This window comes from Heteronotia binoei, chromosome 3 (genome assembly GCF_032191835.1).
Source record: "Heteronotia binoei isolate CCM8104 ecotype False Entrance Well chromosome 3, APGP_CSIRO_Hbin_v1, whole genome shotgun sequence".
NCBI lineage: Eukaryota > Metazoa > Chordata > Lepidosauria > Squamata > Gekkonidae > Heteronotia > Heteronotia binoei.
The window spans coordinates 156,733,202-156,760,693 of NC_083225.1; the positions used below are offsets into that span (position 1 = coordinate 156,733,202).

At 39.7% G+C, this 27,492-nt stretch overlaps 1 protein-coding gene across 8 annotated transcripts in view; it reads right to left on the bottom strand.

Annotated features, from left to right (window-relative positions):
* Positions 1-27,492, bottom strand: part of NBEA (neurobeachin) — a 581,951-nt gene that overhangs the window by 13,349 nt on the left and 541,110 nt on the right. For 4 of the 8 annotated variants that reach the window (XM_060234692.1, XM_060234689.1, XM_060234687.1 and 1 more), the window contains 6 exons: positions 26,927-26,989; positions 26,515-26,604; positions 22,280-22,472; positions 21,565-21,636; positions 19,178-19,333; positions 15,488-15,658 (listed from right to left, as the gene is read on the bottom strand). In XM_060234692.1, coding sequence (XP_060090675.1) covers positions 15,488-15,658; positions 19,178-19,333; positions 21,565-21,636; positions 22,280-22,472; positions 26,515-26,604; positions 26,927-26,989 — 745 coding nt within the window. The remainder of the gene's footprint in view (positions 1-15,487; positions 15,659-19,177; positions 19,334-21,564; positions 21,637-22,279; positions 22,473-26,514; positions 26,605-26,926; positions 26,990-27,492) is intronic. The other 4 variants (XM_060234693.1, XM_060234690.1, XM_060234688.1 and 1 more) reach the window with 3 other exon arrangements.

Genomic DNA, 27,492 nt, shown 5'->3' on the forward strand with positions numbered 1-27,492 from the left:
AGGTTAAAACGGATAAAAGGAAGTACTTCTTCACCCAAAGGGTGATTAACATGTGGAATTCACTGCCACAGGAGGTGGTGGCGGCCACAAGTATAGCCACTTTCAAGAGGGGTTTAGATAAAAATATGGAGCACAGGTCCATCAGTGGCTATTAGCCACAGTGTATGTGTATATATAAAATTTTTTGCCACTGTGTGACACAGAGTGTTGGACTGGATGGGCCGTTGGCCTGATCCAACATGGCTTCTCTTATGTTCTTATGCTCTTATCACATGTTAGGCATTTCCTTTTACTGTCTGCATTTAAATAATTATTGTATTTTCCAGTGAGTGTTGTCTTCTTATAATGTGACCAAAGCACAATAGCCTCAGTTCAGTCATCTTAACTTCTAGTGAGAATTCAGGCTTGATTTGATACAGAACCTATTTATTTGTCTTTTTTTATTATACACAATATCCATAAGACTGTCCTCCAACACCACATTTCAAATCAGTAAACTTGCTTCCTGTCTGTTTTCTTCATTGTCCTACTTCCACACACAAATACAGTAATGGGGAATAACATAGTATGAATTATCTTGATCTTGGTCTCTGGCAACACATCCTTACAAGTGAGGATCTTTTCTAGTGAGGATCCTTCATGGCTGCCCTTACTAGTCTCAGTCTCCTTCTGATTTCTTGGTTGCAGTCTCTCTTTTGGTTGATGATGCAGCCAAGGAATAGGAAACCTTTAACACAGGGGTGTCAAACATGCAGTTTGGGGGCTGAATCAGGTCCCTGGAGGTCTCCTATAAGGCCCCCGAGCAACTGGCTGTCATCTGCTTCCTTCTCCCTCTCTCTTGCTTCCTTCTGCATAACAGCTTGCTTTGCCAGGCTTGCTCAATTGCACAGGAGCTACAGAGCAAAACCTCTGTTTTCTCCATTGGCTGAGGCTCCTCCCTTGGGGAGGAAGGGGGGAGGAATAACTTGCTTTGCCAGGCTCTCACAATCATATAGCAGAGCTACTGAGCCAAACTTCTGTTCCTTCTATTGACTGAGGCTATGTGATCTCTAGTTCCTCCTCATCTTCTTCTTCTTTTAAAAATCCAGTTCCTCTTCCTTTCTTTTTAAAAAATCCAGCTTGAACATCTGGTGTTTCTCATTCCATATGGTAATAGTCTGTGTTGTAAAATTTTCAGCATTGCTTTCTTTGTGTGAGGCATTAATGTAATGGTCCAATAGCTGCTGCAGTCTTTGATATCTCCTCTTTAAAAATTAGAATAAAGATTGTTTCCAGCCTACAGGCAATTGTTTTATTTTCCATATTTGTTATCATATTCTTGTCAAGATTTTGATGGACTCTGTTTTTGTTTTGAAATAGCTCTATTGAAATCCCATCCATTTCTGGATTTGTTTCTCCCAACTGCTTTCAGTGCAGCTTTCACTTCACTTTTTAAAACTGCAGATTATTCTTCTTTGAAGGAATCTGTCGTCCCTTAATTTCTTCTGTATAGCTCTTCAGTGTATTGTTCTCATTTTACTTTATTTTGTCTATTTGCTTAATATTTCTGTCTTGATCTTTCAGCATGCTTAACCATGCTTTTATATTTCCTTTTGATTTCTTGGATCTTGTGGAAGAGATCTCATGTTGTTCCTTTTTTGTTGTTCTACTTTTTTATACTAGTTGTTATAATGATTCCAATTGTCTTTTTATGTGAGTTTCTGAACACTGTATTTAGGCTTTTGATTCTGTTTTTGTCACCTTTTACTTTTGCTTCTCATTGCTCTTTAGTAATTTTAAGGGATTTAAATAATTTTAAGGCTTTTCATTTCTTTTGGCTACAGGAATAGTCTTTGCACATTCTTCCTTCATAAGTTCTCTGGTTTCAACCCATAGTTCTTCCAGTTCACATTCATTTGAACTTAGTAATGCAAATCTGTTACATGGCCTTAAAACTCTTCAAGAGTTTTGTTTAGGTTGTATTTTGGTACCATTAATGTTTTGGTGTTTCTCTTCAGCTTTATTGTAATTTTTTATATTAACAATTCATGGTCTGTACCACAATCAGCTCCTGTACTTGTTTTAGCAGAGGGACTAGAGCTTTTCCTTCTTCTTCTTCTGACTTTTTAATCTATTTGATTTCAGTATTGGCCTTCTAGTGATAACTACCCATACAATAATTTGTTTGATCAAGTAAAATGAACAACTTGTCTTACAGAATTCTATTAGTCACTCTCCTGCTTCATTTTGTGCTACTAGCCCAAATTTACCGACAATATTTGAATAAACTTTGTTTTCCACTTTTGTATTTGTGTCACTTATGGTTATCAGCATATCTTGTTAGGTGTGTGATCAGTTTCTTCCTGGTCATCTGTAGGTGGGGCATAAGCTTAAATAATGATTATGTTGATAGACTTCCTTGAAGTCTGATTGATATTATTCAATTAGACCTTGCGTTATAGCCTTGACTGCTTGTGCTATATCTCACCTCACTATTAGAACAAGTCCCTTTCTTCTGCTTGTCATTTCTGGAGTAAATAAAAATGAAAAATGAAAGTAAATGAAAATATTCTAATCCAGTACACTTCCATTCACTCACTCCCAGGACTGCAATGTTTAAATGTTCCATTTTTTGTTTTATAATTTTCTGTTCACTTTGACTCATACTTCTCACATTCTATGTTCCTATTATATGTGTTGGACAGCTTTGGCCTTTCCTTTGCATTTATTTTTTTTGGGGGGGAAGGTTACCAATAATATGCTACCAAACAGCAATTTTGTGGCTGCTTTCCAGTAGTACATATTTCTGAAAACAGCTTATTTCAATGTGCTCCTGCATGCCAGGTGAGGAATATTCTGGTGCAAAAAAGCCTATAGAGTCCACTAAGGTAAATGTATATGTATAAATCTACCCTTATACAGCATTGGCAGTATAAATGCAGGAATGCATTTGTAAGGATAGTTGCACATTTGGAATTCCTTAACTTTAACATATAGCTTATAACATAAGAATGGTGGTTCAAAAAACAGGTTTTGTTATTTGATACACATCTCGTGTGCTAAATTAAACTCAGTCCAAATTTTCATTTTAAAAATAAACATACATCTTTCCTGGGGGAAACAAAGGACACTTATGCACTAAAAAGACGATGTTGTTACAGAGTATTCCACCTTTAGGCTGGATAATAAGCAGGAAAGAACGTTGGGAGTAGTTTTCTTATTCTGAAGGAGAAAAGTCTGCTGGAAAAGTGCACTCTGTGCTATAAGCAAGAGAGAAGGAAACTGGGGTAGGCTCTGTGATACATCTGCTCTGTGTCTCTAAGCAGGAAATGCACTTGAGGGGGCTGTCTGTTTTTCCTGGTTTAATGTAGGCTTGGTAAGCTCTGCTATACTGCAGTTATGAAAAGATACAGATGGAAAACAAAAGCTGTCTAACAGGATGATGCAAGCATTTTATGGACAATCCCATCCTTTTGCCTTTTTAGACATACTGCCTGCTTTAGTGAGGCAACTGATGGATTTTTTTAAAAAAAAGGTATATATGCTATACATTTTCCAGCAGAAAGATCCATACTGAAAATACATTAGGAGACAGAAGGCCTTTGCAAAATTGCATATTTCTGGAAGATGCTAAACTGTAGTTGGCAGAGGGCTTGAACTTGTGCTACAATATTCTTATTTTGAAAATTGCTATTCTCAAATGTGAATTACCTGAGATAGCTTTGGAAAAATCTTCATTTCCCCCCCTGACAGTTGAAAAGAAAGCAAGAAAGGCAAAGCAACCTATTATCTCTATTAGACATCTTTCTATAATACCTGGGCCCAGTTCATACTGAAGCCTATGAGAGGGTCTTTAAGCAATCCTAGCACCACTATACGTACAAATCTTTTAAAATCAATCATGGCTTTGCAATAACAGCGAGTATCATTTCACCCTTTAGAGACAAACAGAAGGAATTATAATTTTAATCAGTGATCTATCCTTCCAAGAAACCTGCCATGTGGGGGAGAAGAGAATCTCACCCCCATTACTTTTCACTGCAAAAGACAGAATGCCATGGACCTCAGCAGCCATTCAATAACTACCAGAATATTCTGTCACCATCACGTCACCACTGGTAGATGCTGCAAGAGGTTAAAGGCTGTGGCACCAAGGGAGCTGAAGGTGAAACTTGACCACCATGAATTGAAACACCATTACTTTGAACTCACTGTAATTTCCCCAATGTGGCACCTTTATATTGGCAGTAGAATCACTCCAGGCCAAAAAATAACATAACATACAGAAGCCTGAGCTACCAATTCAGTTCCCTCAATATGATTTTTTAAAACAACAACACATAACTTTTCTCTCCCACAACTGACATAATATGATTCATTTCAGTGAAAGACAGCTTATGCTTTGATTTTAAAAGAAGTAGAAATATTAATAACCTAATTATTTATTTTGACAGTTTCAAGCTTCCCTCCAGACTAATATTTGATATGAAATGGAAACATCCCTTCAGATTTAGAAAGCACAGTGGTGTACTGTCAACACTACAAGGCAGGGTAGTCATTTTAAAAGGCAGGCAACATCACAGTGTCTTGTTTTTGGTTAAAACTATTTACTTCTCTGAAGAGAGCCAGCGGTGCTTGAGACTAAGCATTCATACAATTACCCTGCATAAGGCACAGCTGACAAAAGACCCCATAGACCAAATCCTAGTAAGGTTGCACCTTTAAGACCAATGAAGTTTTATTCAGAACATACGCTTTCATGTGCTAAATGCACACTTCTTCAGACGATTCCCTCATCTGAAGAAGTGTGCTTTTAGCACGCGAAAGCATACGTTCTGAATAAAACTTTGTTGGTCTTAAAGGTGCAACTTGACTCCTGGTTTGTTCAACTGCTTCAGACCAACACGACTGCCCACTTGGATCTATCCTAGTAAGGTTGTTCCTGGTGCTATTTCTTGCTACTATTTGTTTGTAGGTAGCCACAGTGTGGCAGAACCCATACAAGGCTACATGGGCCAAGAGCAAAGCCTTGGTGGAATGGAAATAGTCAGCAGGCCTTTCAGTGTCTCTTATTGTTTGTCTGCCAGCCTATGGAAAATGAAGGCTGTGACAAAGCTTACAAAACTTGGACACAGCACTGTAGAAAGCTTGGTTTTGAGCATGTTCCCATCTCCCATATTACCTGTACTTTTCAAACATATAGGAAGGACAGATGCCTATTGATGTTCCCTGTGCTATTGTGGGGGGGGGGGGGTGGGGGAAGAAAGGACAAAGAAACCACATCAGGACTTGTAGCTACCACCTCTCTTCTTGGATGAGCCACTTCCTCTCTGATTCTATTGCACTTTTGAAACAACACAGTGACAAATCCTGCAAAGACCCTTTTGTGATCCTCCCCATTTTTTCAAAAGAAATGAAACAAACAACATGGTGATATCTCAAAGCCCTAGTAAGAAGATTCCTTGTGCTCTGAGAGAGATTTCACAGTGTTTCGGGATCAGCTCTAGGCTTCTTCAAAACATGAGATTGCACCTGTTCCTTGACATAGCATTTGAAGAACACTTATTGAAATCCTTTCCCTTACTGCTCTCAAGAGATTTCCTATTATATCTCCACATGTGCTTCAAGGGGATGTAAAGGAAAAGATTAAAAATAAGGAACTAGAACTTAGGTTGTACATGTGAATTGAAGTTGTACACACAGTACATGTAAAGTGAAGTAGCAGGCCTTGCTCCAGTGACAAAGTGTCCCAGTTCCAGTGACAAAGCATCTGGAACAAGGGAATAAACAGGTGAGTTTAGCAGACATGTGATTTCAGAAGCGGGGTAAGGAAGCCAGGGCACTAGTCTCTCTACATCCCTAATAGGGTAAGCATACTTTGCATAAACAGATTTACATAAACAGAACATTTATTAAAAAGGGATTGAAAAACAAAACCATTATGAAGGTAGAATGCCAGCAGGGGGTTGGGGGCTATCCAGTATATTGAACTGATTGCAACATGTATGACTATCTGCCAACTGGTCAGAAGTCATGGATGTGTACTCAGTGCAAGGAGCTCCTGATTTTTAGGGAATGGATTTGCACCCTTTGGGCCAAGGTGGATGACCTGGAGAAGCAGAGACAGTCATTTAAGCACACAGATAAGATTCTCATGACATTGATAGATGTGTTTCAGTCTAAGAATGGCAGCTCTACCATTGTCAGGGAGCACAAGGGTCAAGGGGAAACAGGGCACTGGGCTGAAGAAAGGGGGAATGTTCCTTCAGAAGGTACCCCTTCTATAGTTGGTCAACAGGTATACTTTTGTACCAAGTAACCATCCCTGGGCAAGGAGGGAGAGAGGGGGGGCTCTTAGTGATTTGATCCTTAGGCATGTAGATAGACATGCACTGACCTCATGGTGACTTGCCTGCCTGCTGCAAAGTTAGCAGGCATGACACATAGTCTGGATAGGCTGGTAGGCAGTACTGGGGAGGAGTCAGTGATCACAGTACATGTTGCCACCAACAATGTGGGGAAATGTAGTTGTGTGGTCCTGGAGAAAAAATTTAGACTGCAAGGCAGGAGACTGAAGGCCAAGACCTCCGAGTTGCCTTCTTAGAAGTGCTGCCTGTTCCATGTCCGGGGCCAACCAGGCAGGCACAAATTAGGAGTCTCCGTGCATAGATGAGACAATGGTGTAGGGAGGAAGGCTTTAAAAATATGTTAGGCACTGGAACACTTTTTGGAACATGCAGGACTTGTACAAAACATATTTTCACTTGTCCCAAGAAGGCACAGGCTGTTTGCCTTAAAATAAAAAAGGTGGCAGAACTGTTTTTGAACTAAATCCTGGGGGAAAGCTGACAGGAGATGAAATGTCTCTGTTTTGGGATGGCTCATCAGTAAGAGCTGTTACTGTTCTAGAGGGAAGTGGATTAGGGTTGGCCACTGAGAGGGTGACAACAGACAAACAATATTGGCTGCCTGGTAAAGTCAAGAGACATCGGAAGAAGGTTACGGGCCTTTGGAGAATATGGGGGGAATAGTGTCAAAGGAGAACATAGTAATTGTGGGTATTGCAGAAACTTGGTGGGATGAAAATAATCAGTGGGATACAGTGATTCCAGGATATACATTATATGGAAAGGATGGGAAGGAAGGATGGGAAGTAGGCTTGTCAGTCCCCAGGGAACCCCTGATTTTGCAGGCTCCTCACTGCTGCCAGCCAGCTGGCCAGCAGGGGAAGCCCCACCACAACAACCATTATGTGCCTTTAAATCTCTGCCGGTTTAGAAGAAGCTTGCAAACTGTGTTTGGGAACATGTGTATGCCTTTAAATCTCAGCAGGAGGAAAGCTACATGGGGACAGGGGCGAGCAGGCAGAGCCATGTGGCTCTTCTCTGTGAAGTCTGTGAAGCATGTGAGAAAGGAAGAGAGCAGAGTCCCTCTGTTTTGCATTCATTTCAGAAATTGTTTGTATAGGAAAATGAATAGCAAAGAACCTGATTATGGGATGGAGGAAAACTCCATCCCCTAGACTGCTTTGTTCCTTACTTTCATTTCCCTGTGTTATTCTGAAGAAGTTGATTGAAATACAGCAGATTGTTACATTTAACAACTCTTGTAAATTGGCCCAGTGAGATCACAAAAGTGTGGGCTTGCAAACTGTTTGTGTTTATTTTGGCTGCTTTGTGAGTGAGTGTGTGTCCCTTAATAAAGCCATGCTTGGAAATGCTACCAAAGCCTGGCAAGGGACTTATGAGGGTATGACAAATTTTACTTTCATTTAGTGAAAGGGCAGCTGCTGGGGAATCCTTTGAAGGCAAAAATAAACAAATAAATACATGAGGAAATAAAGACTGTATTCAGGCAAACTGCACTGCTGTATTTTTAATTTATTTATTTTTAGGGAATGGAAAAGTTTTCTGGCTCCACCTCCAAAGCCCACAGGTATTTCCTGAGTTGGACTTGGCAACCCTAGTTGGAGGTGGAGTAGCTCTATAAGTCAGAGAAGGTATACATTCCAGTAAAACTGAGAATCTAAGAGAAATACATTTGCTGTAGAAATAGTGGGCCCAAAAGGAAGCTTAACTCTGGGAGTTTGTTATCACCCACCAGATTAAAGATTAGGGGATGTTTTAAAAATAGCAACAGAATTAAGGAAAGCAGCTGGATGAAATAACTGTGTCATAATAGGTGATTTTAACTACCCACACTTTGATTGTGTCAATACATGTTCAAGTCAGGAGAAAGAGATTGGATTTCTAGATACTCTCAATGACTGTGTCATGGAGTAGATGGTCACAGAACCTACCAGGGGAAGGAAATCCGGGACTTGTTCCTAAGTAATGCTCAGGACCTGGTGAGAAATATAAATGTGATAGCCACTGGGTTTAGTGACCATAATGCTATTAAGCATTTATATAAATAGGGAGTTATCCCAAAAGACCAGCACAGCCACATTTAACTTTATAGGGGATAACTGCTCTCAAATGAGGGGGCAAGTGAAGTAGGAAATGTAAGGAGGCTCAAATCCTTTCAGGAGGCTTGGACACTATTTAAAACTACAATACTGGAAGCTAAGATACAATGTATACCACGTCAGGAAAGGTACATATAGGAATAAAAAAGGCCAGCATGGTTAATGAACAAAGTAACAGAAGCAGTAAAAGATGAGGATTCCTTTAAGTGGTGTAAATATAGTCCAAGTTAGGTAAATAAAAAGGATGTGATGTCATAGACTCCATCCTCCAAAAATTTTCCTACAAAGGAAGTGATCTGTGTAGTTTGGATATCAATTGCTATCCAGAACTGTGAGCCCCACCCCACCCCACCTGGAGGTTGGGAACTCTACTGTCTCCACCCACCTCATTGTGCCAGGAAGCAGGGACAATGCCACCCAGCAAGCAGATCAGGTAGAGATGGATGGGTTTCCCAAATCAAACTGGAAACAAATAACATGCAGATTGGTGATGAGACAGGCAAAAGGGGACTATGAGGAACACATTACAAAAAAAGAAAAGAAAAGACCAACCATAAAAATTTCTTCAAATTCATTAGAAGCAGAAAACCAGCCAGGGAGGCAGTGAAGCCCTTGGATAACCAAGGGGTGAAAGCATTACTAAAAGCTGATAGGGAAATTGCAGAGGAGCTGAATGTATTTTTTGCTTTTGTCTTCACTGTGCAAGATGGGAAGTGCTTGCCCACTCTAGAACTGCTGATTTCAGGAGGGGTGTCAAAAGACCTGAGTTAAATTGAAGTGACAAGAGAGGAGGTCCTATGACTGCTGGACATAATTAAAAACTGACAAATCACCAGGCCCAGATGGCATACATCCAAGAGTTCATTAATGATTTGGAGTTGGGAGTAAGCAGTGAAGTAGCTAAATTTGTGGATGACAGTAAAATGTTCAGGGTGGTGAGAACCAACCAGGGAGGACTGCGAGGAGCTCCAGAGGGATCTGTTGAGGCTCAGGAGAATGGCAAATGAGGTTCAGCATGGGTAAGTACAAAGTAATGCACACTGGAGTAAAAAAAATCTAACTATATACATACATTGATGGGGTCTGAACTAACAGTAACTGACCAGGAGAAAGATCCTGGGGCCAATCATAGAGTTGGAGGGGACCTCCAGGGCCATCTAGTTTAACCCCTTGCACAATGCAGGAACTACACAAATACTCACCCCCTCCCAGTACATCCTTCTTGCCCTCCTTCTAATCAGCTGCCTAATTCACATAATCATGGTAGATAATTGACTGAAGATGTTAAATCAGTGTATAACTGAATCTAAAAAGGCAAATGCTATGCTGGGGATTATTAGGAATGGGATTGAAAACAAATCAGCCTGCATCATAATGCCCCTGTTAAATCTGTGGTATGGCCACATTGAAATACTCTGTACAGTTCTTGACACTGCATCTTGAAAAAGATATAGCATTGGAAAAGGTACAGAAAAGGGCAACTAAAATGATTAATAGGATGGAACACCTTCCCTATGAAGAAAGGTTAAAGAGGTCAGGGGTCTTTAGCTTGGAGAAACAATGATTGAGGGGTAACATGATACAAGTTTATAAAATTATGCATGGGACAGAGAAGATAGAGAAAGAAGTACTCTTCTCCCTTTTTCATGATACAAGAACTCATGGGTACGGAATGAAATAGATAAACAGGGGCACCCAAAAAACAGTTAAAAGGAAATACTTCTTCACCCAAAGATTAATTGGAATTCACTGCCATAGGAAGGGGTGATAGCTAAAAACACAGACAGCTTCAAGAGGGGTTAGATTAACATATGGAGCAGAGGTCCATCAGTGTTTATTAGCCACAAGGTATAGATGGAACACTATGTCTGGGGTAGTGATTCTCTGTATTCTTGGTACTTGGGGAGTAACAATAGCAGGGCTTCTGGAGTTTTGGCCCCACTAACGAACGTCCTGATAGCACCTGGGTTTTGGTCACTGTGTAACACAGAGTGTTGGTCTAGATGGGCCATTGATCTAATCCAGCATGGTTTCTCTTATGTTCTTCTAATTTTAGGGCTGTTAAACTACAATTATTGGTGGGCCCCACTGTGCATGCTTTAAAAAAAAAAAATTGTAGAATTTATATATGTGAAATTATTCCTAACCCTCTTACTCTGAGCTAAGCTGATACACTTTCCATATGATATGAGAGGAACTACATTACAGGCAGTGGGTTTAGGTTTGAAACCAAGGCTACAGCACACCTAAGCTCACTTTGCAGTAACCTGGAGTCCAAAGGCTTACAAACATAGAGATGCAATCAATATTTTAAATCTTCTCCTAGTTAATTTAGAGAGTCTTTTAGATTTGAAATATTTGTGTACAAGTGACTTTAAATGCCTACAGAAGTATTTTTCATAAAATCAATGTGACTCTCTCCCTGGAATTCCTTACAGACACATTCAGTAATTTCCACACACAGGGAAGATTGCCACAGTCATTTACTGAAGTACTGAACATTCCCTTTAAGCATATGTAAAATATGTCAAGTGAGAGAAAATGCACTTTAGTGCCTTTAAGGGATATTTACTGAGCTTTGGGCTAGTCAACACAGTGTGGTAAGAGTGCGCATTCCGTGCAAACATGGCAAGGAAAAGCAATGTAACTCACACCTCTGGTGACTATCTGGTATGTAATGAGAAATGTCAAGTCCCAAGATCAATGAAATTTCAGGCTCTAGGGACACAACAGGAATAGCATTGATCCTTTTAAAGAACACCAGTCAAAGACTGAACGCAATATATTGCACAGATAGGCTCAAGAGGATAAGCGGCCAAGTCCAGCATACCTACATGACAAAAAATTCAATCAGCTCTCAGCACAAGCTGCTGGCTCCATTCTCCGCCTTTTCATGCAGGGAGACGGTTCCAATTAAAGTGTGCAAATTAATTTTTATCACTTCCAAATTAGTTTCTGAATTTGTGTCTGTTTCAGAAGAAAACATCTGTCCCTTACATTCTTGCAGTTCTAGCTATTTAGGGATCTCTTTAAAGACTAAGACATTTTTTCACAGCCAGAGTCTCTTGGTTTGAAACAGACTTAAGAAGAAAAAATATTAAAAAAATAATTATAGTAAGTTATCTAATGAAAAGGACAGAAATGTAGAAGAGAAAAGATGCAAATCAAGCTCAGGCAAGGTAAGCTCCCCCTCACCCCGCTCCCCAAAGAAGGAATTTAGAAACTGGCATTATAAAAACTGTTTTTCTCCAATTACAAATAGTTACTGTTTCATTCACAACAAAGCAATTCAGGATATCATCATGGCATGTCCTCCAAGGCAGTGAACCTCATAATATACACTGTCCCTGCACAGAGTTCTCATAGTCGAAGTCTTTACACTGACACAGAAATGAAAAGAGGTGCTGAAAATCTAGATAGGGCTTGTTTTAGCAGCTAATAGATTCCTACTTGATCACATGGTTTGTGGATCCCAGGCAGCTCTATTTTGGTTTTAAAAAAGAAAAGAAATTACAACGCCAGATTGAAGGGTTACTACCATCAGGGTATTTTTTCTGAAAAAAAGAGTTGCTGGAACTCTCAAGAGGGAAATGAAGGAGAAACATGGAAGCCCCTCATGAACTTTTACACATTTTTTGAGAATGTTGTTTCCCCAAAGAAGTTCTGGAACTGCATTCTGCCATATTCCGCCAGAAAAAAAAAGCACTGACAACCATAGAATTTATGATTGGGTACAATCATTGGTATCTATAAAATATCTAACCTGCCAGATGTTACTTCAAAAATTAAAGCTGTTTTCTGCTGTAAAATTTCAAATGTAAGAAGGATTACAAATGTCTGCAGAATTCCAGTGAACATGACCTGTTTCATGACTGCCTTGCAAAATTAGCAAGGGCTCATCTCCACTGTGTACTCTCATGTAATTTAGTTATTTTTAGAAATTATTAAAAGCAGCAAGGTGAAGTCCATGTGTATGTAGCTATGTATATATGACATATATGTGAGGTTTCTAATTATATGATTAGCAAGTGTTGATTAAAAAAATAAGAAAAGGGATGATCCTTCTTTATATGATTTTCTGAAACAACTGAAGTTCCTCTTGGTAATTGGATGCACTGAAGCTGAAATTGATAATTAACTGTCTTTCAGCTTAAAGGATCATTAGAAAGTCAAGCACCTAGCCCACGTAATTACTGTAACCTGACATTTTTCTTTTGAATTCCTTACCTCCTTATGGTTTGTGATATAAAATATCTTATCTGTGTCTCCAGATGACAGCTTTTGAGAAACTAATCCTTTTCTGAAAATATCATCTGCATCTTCCTAGAGATTCATTTTAAAGATGTTAACTAATTGGATTTAACCTACACTGTACATCTCACTTTCATTTTTCTTACAAAATAAGCCCTAATCTCATGGCAGTAAAAGTACAGAATGTTCAAAAAATGCAGATGTTAGAAATGTTTCTTTATACAACTGTGCTGTTGCTTTAACACTGTGCTTTCCTGTTGAAATTTACTACAGAACATAGCCGTGCTGCAATCAAATATGTCCATTGTGGATTGGCATCAAATGGAAGCTGGTGGTGAAATGTGGGGTGATCTAATGAATAAGAAGTCACAGACTAACATTGACAGCAGCAACAGAGGGTGGCAAAATTAGTTGGTGATAATACTACAAATCTACTCAACCACTATGGTCATCTTCTAGGCCCTGCTGGTGTCCCCGCTGGGAGAGGGCCTTCACTATTGTGGCACCAAAACTCTGGAACTGTCTCCCCACAAAGACTCATCTGTTCTGTCTTCCACCAGTGGGTGAAGCCTTTTTTTATTTTGTTTGCTGTTCCCTTAGTGACCCCCCTCTTTCTGCTCTCTGCTCATGACCTGAGTTCGATCCCGGTGGAAGCTGGGTTCAGGTAGCTGGCTCAAGGTTGACTCAGCCTTCCATCCTGCCGAGGTCAGTAAAATGAGTATCCAGCTTGCTGGGGAAGGCCATGGCAAACTGTAAAAAGTCTGACGTGATGTCATCTCATGGGTCAGGAAGGACTCAATGTTTGCACAGGGACTACCTTTACCTTTTTAATACATTTTTGCATGGTTTTAAGTACATGTTTTATTATGTCTGATTTTACTTGGTTAGACACTTTTGTGACCCTTATAATGGCAGAAAGGTGGGGCATAGATTTTGTAAATAAATAAAATAAAAAATGGTACCCGCATAATCTCTTCCTGGTAGTATGCTATGTCAAATCACAGTGCAGAGAACGGTACGGAAAATATTTGATTCTTGTTTTCCTTAAAGTGTTGAAAAGCCATCCTATAAAGATGGATAGTTGCCAGCCAGCACATAAGAACATTTCTTAATTTAAAATACCTCCCCTCCAAAAAAAAATCTTAGGGAAATAATCAATCCAGAGAGGATCATGAATGCCTGAGTAGAGAGTCAGATATATCCTTAACTTTTCAGCTGAAATTTGTGGGACAAAAAGGTGTTTAATTTTGGCTAAATTATATTGTGATTTATACAATGGATTCTATAAATCCATCATAAATTCCCATCATAAACTCCCATCAGCCCCAGACATTAGCCATGCTGGCTGGGGCTGATGGGAGTTGCAGGCAAAAAACATCTGGAGAGCTACCGTTGGCCACCCCTGGATTAGTTGATGCTAAAAATACAGAAAGCAAACAGTCTTCTCCTCCTGGACTTCCAGCAGTAATAGAATACTGATAAAGAGATATCCATTTATTTTTGGTTCATATACGGGACTGGTTAAAGAATACACTTCCTTTCTTGGTTAATAATATTCTGAGACCTTACTTTATATATAATCCAACAAATATGCTATTCTGCCTTGCTTGTCAGCTAATGAGATCATACAAATAATAGGAAAGAGTGGATTCCCATACTTCATGGCTATTTTATATTACAGTAACAAGAACATTATCATTAGTAAAGAAATACTTTACAGCCTAACAGTGAAGAGTAAGCCTGGTGTCGGGGCTGGCTCTGCCTCCACCTTATTGCTGATGGGGAGTTCACTGTCTCACCTTCGGGGGTCATTTGGGGACAATGAGCAGTGGCAGTAAAGAAAGAGAGTGGGAATGAACCAACATAGAGCCAGGAAGTTTCCAGAAACAGACAGGAAGCAGCTGGAGGCAATGGGGGAGAAGGAATAGGGTGAATGCTAACCCCCTTCCCCTCTGCTACACTGAGGTTCCTTGCAAAGACCTGCTAAGGAAAAGTGAGCCCTAGCATAGACTCACCCCCTGAGCCATCAGACAACCTGGATATGTGATGCATATAGAGGTGATGACTCAGAAGGGTGCCTACTGTAAAAAAAGCATTCCTAGATACACACTCCCACCAAAAGTAAAAATAGGTGCCAACAGATCAGTGTTGCAGCAGAATCAGCAATGGCAGCCCTCAAAACACCTGAGTTCAAATAGTTCCACTGATTTTAGTAAAGTCATATGTACAATTTTATTATTGTGGCTTAACTGTGTAACTTTGGACAGAGTTTGGAAAAGCTTAAATGATGGATCTTGAATATAACTTCTGTCAGGCCTCATCATTTGTGTGAGTATTGTGTGTGTGTGTGTGTACATGCGCATGCCTGGAAGTCATGGTTGACTTCTGGCAACCCCTAGTGGAGCTTGGACATTCAGAGAGGTGGTTTGCTATTTCCTGTCCCTGCATCCTAGCCCTGGTATTCCTTGGAGGTCTCCCATCCAAGTACATGCCGGGGTCGGCCCTGCTTAGCTTCTGAGATCTGATGAGACTGGACTTTCCTGGACTGTCTAGGTCAGGGCCCTAAGCTTCATTATTACTGGTATGCTGATATTCTATATTCTTTACAAATCAATAGTTTCTAACATATTGTTTACTGTTTAAAGGACCTAAACAAACTTGCATGTGCACTAAGTTATGATTATTGAGTGATGGTTGCAGAGTCACCATCTTTACATTTTAATATTGAGACTGAACTTTAAGGAAGAAACATAAACCAGATTTACAAATTTGCCCATAGTGAATACTTACTGCTATTTGGATTGTCACCAATAATATGATGCCGGCCACTCCAATACCACAGCAGTAATGTTGCATCACGAGACCCAGATACTATGTAGCAATCCCCACCAATATAAGATTCCGATCTGGCAAGGCAAGTGACTACATCCCAGTGGCCAAACACAATCTGAGTTAGTTTGCCTACAATACAAGAAAAGCCTGTGTTACTGATGGTCACATTTGGAAACTTTATACATAACAATGGAAGCAAGCATGTTTAAACACCACAAAAGTACCAATAAAAAGGCTCTGAGTGAACTTAAAAATGATTCCAGTCTCCGTCTGCAAGCCACTGTGCCACACGTATTATCTTTTCCATTTTTTTATATACTGTATTTAGCAACCTTGTATATTTTCAAAGAAAGACATTCCTTTGCCAGTCGAATGAGATCTGGGCTGAGCTTCCATTCCTCCTGCTTCAGGGATTTAGCCAAGGTATGGCCAAAGGGCAATTCTTGGTTTGTCACCTGTGGTCCTGAGCGAGCCAGGCCAGCACATCTAGGATTAGACTGGGATTAGGTGTTTTGTATTATTTTGTTTCCCATTTATTTAAACTATTTTGTAAGCTGCTTTGGGATACCAAGGTGAAAAAATGCAGTGGAAAAAAATTAATTAAAAAGAAAAAAATGCAAAGCCAAATAAAATTATTATAATAGCATTTGAGGTAGGATGCTCTAGACTGTGGCTGAGAGGCTAGAGTGCTAGATCTGCTCAGCTATGAACACAGCATCCATTGGCAAAATGCTACATTGCAGGTTTAGTTCTTCATGAACAGAGTGAAAATATTAACTATCCATTTTAATTTAATTTCAAAACTTTTTTGAACCAGAAACATAATAGTATACAATCAGTAAATCTAATTGCTGAAAAATTGTAAAAAGAGGTCAAGCAGACAAACAAATAAAATATATAAGTCCAACACATGACCAAACCCCCTGATTTTGGCTTTATAGCTCTTTTATTGTGTTGAAAACCATCCATTTAAATAGGACTGTTGACAGGCCAAACAAAAAGGTCTGTAAAGCAGTCTGTACACTGAAAGTACCAGAAAATCAACATTAACTGCTGGCATTAAGTGTTCATTTTCCAGCACTCGAAATTTGTTTCATAGAATCATAGAGTTGGAAGGGACCTCCAGGGTCATCAAGTCCAACCCCCTGCACAATGCAGGAAACTCACACATACCTCCCCCTAAATTCACAGGATTTTCATTGCTGTCAGATGGCCATCCAGCCTCTGTTTAAAAAACTGTTTAAAGGAAGGAGAGCCCACCACCTCCTGAGGGAGCCTGTTCCACTGAGGAACCACTCTAATGGTCAGGAAGTTCTTCCTAATGTTGAGACGGAAACTCTTTTGATTTAATTCCAACCCATTAGTTCTGGTCCTACCTTCTGGGGCCACAGAAAACAATTCCACACCCTCCTCTATATGACAGCCCTTCAAGTACTTGAAGATGGTGATCATATCATCTCTCAGCTGCCTCCTCTCCAGGTTAAACATGCCCAGCTCCTTCAACCTTTCTTCATAGGACTTGGTCTCCAGACCCCTTACTATCTTCGTCACCCTCCTCTGGACCTGTTCCAGCTTTTCTATATCCTTCTTAAAATGTGGTGCCCAAAACTGAACTCAATACTCCAGGTGAGATCTCACCAGAGCAGAGTAAAGCGATACCATCACTTCACGTGATCTGGACACTATACTTCTGTTGATACAGCCCAAAATTGCATTTGTCTTTTTAGCCATTGCATCACACTGTTGACTCATGTTCAGCGTATGGTCCATTAAGACCCCTAGATCCTTTTTGCACATACTACTGCTGACAAGTCTCCCCCATCCGATAACTATGCATTGGATTTTTCCTACCGTAATGCAGAACTTTACATTTATCCCAGTTAAAATTCATTTTATTGGCTTTAGCCCAGTTTTCCAGCCTGTCAAGGTCATCCTGTATCCTGTTTCTGTCTTCTACTGTATTTGCAACCCCTCTCAATATCATCTGCAATAGTATCATCTGCAAACTTAATAAGCATTCCCTATATTCCTTTATCCAAATCATTTATAAAGATGTTGAACAAAACAGGGCCTAGGACAGATCCTTGAGGGACTCCACTTGTCACTCCTCTCCAAGAGGATGAAGAACCATTCACAAGCACTTTGGGTGCAACTTGTCAACCAGTTACAGATCCATCTAACGGTAACAGAATCCAAACCACATTTTACCAACTTGTCAACAAGGATAGTATGTGGAACCTTATCAAAAGCCTTACTGAAATCAAGATAAATGATGTCTACAGCATTTCCCTGATCCAGAAAGGTAGTCACTTTCTCAAAAAAAGAGATCAGGTTAGTCTGACATGACTTAAATGCTTTTAACATTAAGGCTTCACACATTCGCTTCTGCCTCAGGTTTTCTTGTTCATTTGGTATTAAAAGTCTTGAGGCATTCTCCTATTATTTGAAAAGGTTGCCACAGGGCTGGACATAAGCTCAGCAGCTCACCCTTGGAAAAACTGGGCTGTATGCAAGAAATGAAACAGCACTCAAAGCCAGGAAGAGCTCGTAACTCTTGCCTAACAATCAGAGCCAAAGGAACTAACAAAAGTCACAATAAACTTACCATGCTTAAAATGAGAAAAGGAAGAAGACCATTTATTATTGAAGTAGGCAAACAGCAGAGAATAGCTGGGATGCTACAGCTTGAACTGAAAGAACAACTGAGAGGCTGGCTGCATACAATGGAACCCTAAATGTACTGTTTGCACCTCTATAACCACCATTCTTAGCATTAGCAAGGAGGAATTTAATTTGGCTTTCTTCCTCTTTTCTTATATCCTAAAATCTTATATGTACCCCTCAATGACCTGTGGTTCTCACTCCAGCTGCTTCAGAAGTCTCCTGCTAGCTTCCCTGTTTCAAGGACCAGGGCCACTATGCAATTACCTTCCCAGGGATGTTGCAGAGTTACAGAAGCACAATGCCCACATACCTGCTCATATGTACTAGCCTATTTCAGAGAGTTTTTCTCTCACTAGCTTCTCCCAGCAGGCTTATCTAAGTTGAATAGTAATTTGAAGTTTAGAACAGAAGCTAGTGAAAGTGAAACTTCCAGTGGTGCTAACTTTTTTGAGTATTTTCCTTTCTGCACCTCTCAAATGAAACATGCATACTGTTCCGTAAATTCAGGGGTGTTTAAAAAGCAGTTGTGTACACCTCCTCCCCAATTACTTCCAAATATCACAGTATTGGTGAGATGGATTTTACCTGTATCCTGAGCAAAGTTTCTTTATTTATCACAATATTTATACCCCACCTTTCTTTGTGGCTCAAGTTTAAGGTCTTCCCTGAGTCTAAAGAGGCTTCTTCCAACATGAGCAGCTCTTTCATTAGAAGACAATCCACATAAGTTGGAGGAAGCCTCCTTGGGATGATGATGATTGGATCTACCCAGGTATACATGCTTTTACTCTCATCACTTCATTTTTCCTTTTCAAACCGACTATCTCAAGGTGACTATTCAAACTAGTTCTTCACATGCAGCATAAACAAACAGCACTGACTGTGCTACATTTAAAAGTAGCCAGTTATATAATAGCTTGTTTATCAGATCTGGGTAATATTTCACATGGGCATAGTAATTTAGACATTGGGTACATGGTTTACCTGTTTCTGTAGAATAGACCCGAAAGCTCTTGTCCCAGAAACCACAGATAAGAATGTAGCGATTATCTGCTGTGACCACAAAGCAATGAGCATTGATTTGAATGCTTTGATCTACAAGGTCCGTGATTTGCCGTTTGTTTACTCCAGAGTTATTGGCTTCAGAAAAGTGAAAAACAAAACACATGAACCAATATTTAGAAGCTATCTGTTTTAGTACTTCTCTATTATTTAATTTTTGGAAGAAATGAAAAGATTTAACTTTCATTGAACTGTGCGTGTACATAAGTATTTATGAAATCTAACATATAGGTCTATTTATGCTGATTTCATGAAATATGTTATTGTGATTTTGGGGGATAGGGAGCATTCTAGACTTCAGAGAGATAAAACTTGTTATCCACTCCCAAAGACAGGACCATCCAATCACACAAATTTAAGCACAAAAAAGGTGCTCTTTGGGTAGCGGGCTGTGACTCAATGGTACATGAGCTGTGTATGCAAAAGGTCCTTTATTCAGTTCTTGACATCTCTAGTTAAAAGTATCAGACAATGGGCCAGGGCTTTTTTCTGGGGGACCACAGTAGAATGGAGTTATGGAACCTCTTCATGGAAGCAAAATCCTCAAAAAAAGTTTAAAAGTTTATGTGGGGCACCCATGTTTTCCTCCTTCATTTCCCTCATGAGAGTTCCCACACCTCTTTTTCTGATGGTGAAAGAATTCCACAAGAGACTCTGATGCCAGTCAGAGTATACTTTTATAGGCCAAGGGTTGGACTCAGCATGTGGCAGCTTCATGAGTTTAAGGTGATGTCAGATCAAATAGCTCCAGATAATTCAAGCAACTATGTCAAGCTCCAGGAAACTAAAGAACTTCTAGGGCTACTGGTCAACTTGAACCAGAGGAAATAACTTCTCCATCTTAAGATCCACACACTGGCTCATCCTAGGGAATACTCTTTCAGGGTACAACTCCATATTACCCAGTGCCCTCCCTGTCTTTGAGAGTAGGATCACATGACTACTGCCCTCATGCCATGAAATTTATGGAGGCTCACAAAGCCATAATGCATTATATGCTTAGAGATCTTGCTGTTCTTTTACCAGTGGTGAAATGGAAGTGGAGGGCATGTTAAAGTATAGCCTATTGCATGATTGGTGATTTGTACAGGAGAGGTTCTCTTGGTTGTCAGAGCCATCATACAAGTATCCACTATATGGTAAGTAATCATGTGGCAGTTTAGATCTTCCGACTAATAGGCAGGGGCATAATGCTTCATATGTCCAATGGCCAAATAAATGAGACCAAATAAGTAGATATTAGTATAAAAAACAGTCTCAGTTCTTATCACACATTACAATATATTCTTCATTCTTTAATAATATTATTCCATGAAGCTTCTTTTCTTGTATACTCAGAACTGTATTGGGGAATGAACTAGAGTGGGTCAACAGAGCCACAAAGGGGTGCTGTGGAAACAAAGATCTGTACTTTTCCGGGCCATGTTTTGAAGGCTAAGGAGGTCTGGTTCCACTTTGAGGTAGGATGCAAGTTTGGAGTCAGTCCCTACTCCACTGCCATTTTGCTCCATTTCAATCTGCTTGTGTGATGCTTAAAATGTGTGAGTAACCTCATATATGGCCAGAGTAACTCGTACTTACATAACAAGGCCAATTAAATGCTGTTGTTCCAATGCAAAAGTTCACAATGGCAGTGTAATATTGCACTATGATGATACACAAGTGCTTTAAGGGATAGGGCATGTCTAGACAAAGGCTGAAGTATTTGGGATGTTTTTGTTATTAGAAAAAGTCAAGGGAGGATATGCTAATGATTTATAGAACTGAATTTTATAGAAAAAGCAGAACACAGACTCTTGAAGGTCACCCAAAGAAATTGACTTGCAGTTAATTCAAGGCAGACAAAATATACACAGTGCATAATAAACTCATAAAATTCCCTGCATTAAGATGAAGTGTGGTTACTGGTTTAAAAGGGATATAATGGACATCCACAGAGGATAGTTCTATCAACAGTGAATATCCCTGACTGCTGAATGGAACTTCCATGTTCAGATGAAAACCCTTCTGATACTAGATGCTTGAGACAAAATCAGCCCCCCCCCCCAACCCCAACAAAACAAAACTACATGCTCTGTTGGACTGAATCAACCCTCATCTGACTCAGCAAGAGTTTCTCGTGTTCTCACATTTTGATTTCTGTGATCATTATAATTGTATATTTACCTTCATAAAATTGGGGTGGATGTTAATTACTGTTGGCTGTAGTTGTCTTGTTTGTAATGAAATACATTACAAAATGCCGAATAATTAATCCTTTGAACAATTTCTTTTAAAATAAACAATTTACACTAGATTCTTTGACATACCAATCAATGGATCCATTTCAATAGGAAGATGATGAGCTTGATCCAAAGAATAGCCTGGCGCTCCCCTTAGGCCTAAACAATAAAAACAAGATCAGTTCATTAAGAATCACAGCAGTGTTCTTTTTCCTCATCAAGGTGGGACTGTAGCATGATCATATTTCTAATTTTCACCATTTCAGACTTTCTGTATATGAAAATAGTTATTCCTTAACATCGGAAGCAGCCAAAGCATGCCCTACCCCTGGACTTTGATGCAGAAAGGGGCACAGGAATGTGTAGAGCCCATATTGTGCCTCAAAAACAGCTGACAGGGTGATATGGATTTGGGCTTTGGATTAGTGCTTTGGTGCTGGTGGAGGATAATTTATTTCTAGTAGGGGCATTCCAATCAGGGATGAAAAAATTAACCCCTTCTCTTTGTCTGTGCTATAACTATAAGTTGTTCAATCCATAATGTATCCACCGTGTCTGCTTCTACGAGCTGGAAAAAAAAAAACCAGCAGGAGTTCCAGTCATGGAATTTCAGAATTACCGTACATGTAGTTTGGCCATGAAGGGATAGCCCTATGTGATCGGTATAGAGTGACACCACAGAAAATACTCTCTGTGTTAGTATGTATTACTTAAATGGATTTTTCAAAGATATATTTGAATTAGTACAATATGGGAGAAAACCAGAAGTTGTTCAACACCAGAGGTGTACACGAGCACATACCTACTGTGTTGTGCCACCGATTCACTGCAAACAACCGGCTGCAAGTCACAGTTACCACGGCAGGAATAGTAAGGTGGGGAAGGGTGTTGGCTGCCACATGGGTGACTGGTGAATTTGATGGAAATTTGAGAACCATTATAACATCCTGCTGCATCTGATCTTTAAACATAAGTGGACTCTGTGGAAGGAAACACTGTTGAAAGGAGAAGAGAGCAGAAGAAAACAGAAGGGATAACACAATTAGTGAGGAGGTCTAAGGGAAAAATAAGGTTGAAAAAGTCAGGAAATATTTGCACATACAGGGGAAACAATGCTATCTGTGCATCTATGCTACAAAATACAGGGAAGTAAAATTTTAAAAAGGTATTATCGGAGAATTACACAAGGCAAATAGAGAAGAGGAATGGTTAAGGTCCATTAGGTTACCATTACAGGGTGCAAAATGATAAAGCCAGCATTAACAAAGAAATCTCAAATCTCGTTGAAATAATTATAATACTTCACATACTAAAAATGTCTCAAACAGAAGCACCATTCAAGTTATTCATAAGGTTAACATTATCCACAAAACAGAGGGTTAATAATAACTTGGAGAAGCTCAGCACTAACGCTTATTTAATTGTTCTCCAGAAGCCAAGAGCAAAACTCCTGCTGATTTTAATGACACTGAGGGAAAAACAACGTTATAAGAATTATGGGCAGCTGACCAAAAAAGGCAGCCATGTATAAAGTTTTCCTATCTCTTGAAATAACATGTAATACAATTTACTTGAAGATTATTTTCCTGCCTCCACCACTAGCAGCAAACAATGTATGGATTCTAACTTTAAATATATGCTGATGAAACATGACCTGTCAGAGACTGAGAGGCAAAGAGATTTTCGGGTTGCAGTGGAAAGCTCAATGAAAATGCCAATTCAGTGGGCAGCAATGGTGGGAAAAAATACTCCATGCTGAGAAATTGGGAAAGAGGTTACAAATGAAATGGCCAATGTTTTAATATTTTGCTGTAGATTAGTGATGCAGCCTCATTTGGAATACTGCACAGGTTGGGTTGCTATATCTCAAAAAGGATACTGCAGAGCTAGAAAAAGCGCAGAAGGTGGCAACCAAGGTGGTTACTATGCTGGAACACTTTTCCTATGAATAAATGTCTGGGGCTTTTTCATTTAGAAAAAAGCCAATTAAGCAGGAACAACAGAGGTTTATAAAGTTATGCAAGGATAGAGAAGGTGGATATGCAGAACTTTTTCTCCCTCTCCCAATGAAATTGTTGGGTATACTTCAATATGGGATAAAGGAATTACTTTTTTTTTCTGTCAATGGCTACCAGCTTTAGTGACTACAGGAGGAGGCCTTTATGTCCTGTTTTTCAGTCCTCATGGGCAACTGGTGAGCCACTGAAAAGTCCGCTAGTCTGATCCAACAAAGCTCTTCTTATGGCTAGGCAGAGGTGAATCTCACAGAGTAATGACATCACAGTATGAAGTAAATTGTACTATATTTTGCCAGAGCAATATGAAAACAGCAACCTTATGGCTGTGTCTAGATGGCCAGTATAAGCTGCCTCAGGGGTGCCCCATGACTTGACCAAAAAAGTACATTCAAATGCATACATCTAGATCCCACCCCGCTCCTGCCCTTACCTCATCCTTACCTGTCTTCCTGCCGCCTCGAAAAGCTACCACAAATTGGTGGAAAATTGGTAAAGTGCTTCCAGGGTGCCTTTCCCACCATCTGAATGGCTTGGGAGTGCCCAGGAAGCAGTGACCAAGTGCATGAGCTGTCTGACTGCTCCTCCAGGATGCACATGGCATGTCCCGATTCTGGGAGTGGGCCGTGCACTGTCTGACTGCCCCGGGGGCACTTCTCTTTCTGCTAGCTTACTTCCAGATGGGAGGCTGCTGCCCCAAGCTGCCCATCCGTACCCAGCCTATGTTTCTCATAATATTTCATTTTGCCCTGAAGTGAGCTATAATATGGACTGTCATCAGGGTGGATGCCAGTGAGATCTGTTATCAAAAAAGACACACATCACAGGCCCTAATCCAGAGATGTACATAGACCAATACATGTACACAGAGGTATTATTAATTTCTTTCTAAAACAAGACTCTTCTTAAATTCCTATACAAATTCCTTTATATTTAAGTAGCTGATCAATATAAGAAAAATGCTCAGCATATATATGTGAATGTATGGATATTATTTAGAAAAGAAAAGCCTCAGTCTACTAATGGGCTTCTTGAATTGGAAGCCATGGAAAGGGTCCCACCCTCATCCTGTTATGTTTCCTGATGGAGGACTCGTCAAGGACAAGCCCGGCAGCAACTCCTGGAGAATGCTCATGCTGGTCAGTCTGGCCTTAGCAGCTGCCATACATCTGGGCTCAGTTTCGCCCTCCCCCCACAAGTCAGCTAAATTTTTCCCTGGGAGAGGCTCCAAGGAAAAAGGAAGGAAAGCTGAAGATGGAAAGCTGCTATGTTGGTTGATAGGTGGAAAGAAGAAAATGAATCAGGAAAAGTGGACAGGCTACAAAGGCTTCCAGGAAATGGAAAGAAGAGTAAATGGAGGTAGGGGATTGAGGAGGAAATTCGATGCTACTTCATAAGTCCTTGTGATTCCCTGCTTGTAATTTCTAAATTTTCTATTAGCTTTGTCCTTAATATAATGAAGTATGCTCTTTTTAAATAACCATGAAAGATTCTGTGAATTCACTACAGAGAAAACAAGTTCAATTGTCAAAAAAATCATTACTAATGCTATGATTATAGATTGCCATGTTGGTTTTTAGTAAATACAGAGGGTCTAAGCTGCGGCTCAGTGGTAGAACATCTGATTTGCAATCCCTGTGGTCTCCAATTAAAAAGATCAGGTACTAAGTGACGTGAATAGGGTTTCCAGCGCCCAGGTCCAGCGAGATTCCCCCCACTTTGCGCGGCTTTGATTTGCCACCAGCCAACTGGTTGGTGAGGAAAATCTCACCCTTTGCGACGTCCCCAATGCAATGACATCACTTTTGGGTGACATCATTGCACTGGAGACACTGTGCACTGACACTGCTTTTTTGAAAACTCTATGGATTTGAAGTGATGCCATCATGTTAGTGATGTTACAATGTGCCACCTACCCCTGGAATGCCCCCTAATCCTCCCACCATGACAGCGAGAGGACCTGGCAACCCTAGATGTGAAAGAGAGAGCTGCTGCCAATCAGAGTGGACAATACAGACTTCATATGCCAGTGATTTCACTCAGTGTACAGCAGTGTCATGTATTCAAACAAAACCCACAACACTTTATTTGTTAGGGTACGAAGCATGCTTTCAGGTTTTCAGAAAAGTATATTTGGCAACAGCATATGAGGGTGGGAAAGAAGAACTGCAGACTTACATCATGCCCCCCAAAATCTTTTTCTCCCCTCCCCCCCTTTTCCTTTTTTGTACAAAACACCCAGACTCAAACAATAAGGGGCAACTCAGAAGCTTGCTCCCTACTTATGTGACAACTTTTTGGTCCTAATTAAAAAAAGAAAAAGTATTATACTGTTTGTTTTTGTAAAACAACAAAACTTTAAAGATTACTCCTGGTTTCTATGGGGAAGAACTTTTTATTTTTCAGAATTTACTCAAGCTTTATAGAAAATTCCAAATAGTGAGATGTTCCAATCAAGAGAAAAATGGAAACAGATTTCATTGTTTCCAATTTAGCTGAGTAATGCTTTTCTCTGTAATAAATACACAAAAGAATGGATTAGGAACGATTTGGAAGTTCAAATAGAAGTTAAAGTGCACACTGTGTCCTCTCTAGAGAGTGGGCAGGAGGTTTCCCACATGATTTGAACTACAATTCCTCACTTCTGACAAGTAGCCAATGTTCATAAATCACATAAATCATTTCCTAATGTTTCCTTTCTTGTCTTGCAATATGATCTCTGCCACAAGAAAATCTTCTAGGCTTTTCATTTCACACAATGGTATTCATCAAATACATATTTATGATGATAGGAGCTCATTAAAAAATCAAGGGATTGGCAAACAAATTCAGCAACTGACAGAAAGAAAAAACCACCTAGGCACTGTAGGATGCAATTTTTCTCCACACAGTAAAATGTACAGTATTTGTGGGGATCTCGGGGCATATAAAGAGAAAGTGTTACTTAAATTGGTATTTTATGACCTATAAAGGATCCTCGGATTCAGAGGAAATAAATTCCCAGCAAGCAGTTGTATCTCACCAGGTGCATGGCAGAGCTCCGAGGCGGATGTGGCTCAATAAGCAACTGAGATGGCGTCTGTCCAAAGTTCTGTATCTGTGCCTCCATGGCCTGCAGGGAAAGGAGAGTGATTGTCATAATCAATATGCATCAAAGAGATAGGTCAACACACTCCTTGACAATGCAAGCGTATCCCAAGTCAGCCATGAAAAAAGTCCAGGAAATTCACCGGGTGCTCTTCTCTCAGGCTGCAGACTCATCCAAGTGTTAGTATTTTGTAGACAAGCTTTGCTTCTCTTTTCAAACATGCTTCAGTTAACCAACTAACCAGTCCTATTTCAAGTAGCTGGAAATGCATGTGAAAATGTTAACTGGTGAGGACATGCAGCTAAAGCCTTGTGAAATTTCTCTGCACTATATATAATACATATACCTTAATAAAGTCCTTGGTAAGGAGGAAAGTATAAGGTTCTCTAATAAAATAAGCCTCAGGGATCTTAAATTAAAAAAATAAAAGAAATTGAGAAATAAAATGCATGGACAATGAAAATTTAAGACAAAATACCAAAATTACGAAGTTAAAAATGATGCACATACAGATTTATTTAATTAGACATTTTATTTAAAACATTTACATAAAACATTCAAAATTAAAAATTCATGAGGCAGTTTTCAAGAATTAAAACAGTAAAAACATGAACCATAAAAGAATGAAAGTTCACAACATACACAACAGCATAAAAACAATCAACTACAAACCCAAAACCAAAGCAATGATAATAAGCCATAGAAAGCTATAAATATGATGGGCAGACAAGATTAAAAACATGTGTGTGTATATAAACAATTGTGCATAGAAACAATTAAAACAAAACACATGAATAGGATGAGAAGTAAATGAAATTCAGTGATGGATCCCACAGGGAACAAAAAAAAAATCTTCACCTGTTGTTAGAAGACAATACTAGAAGGGGACAGGCAAATGTCCATGGAGAGGAA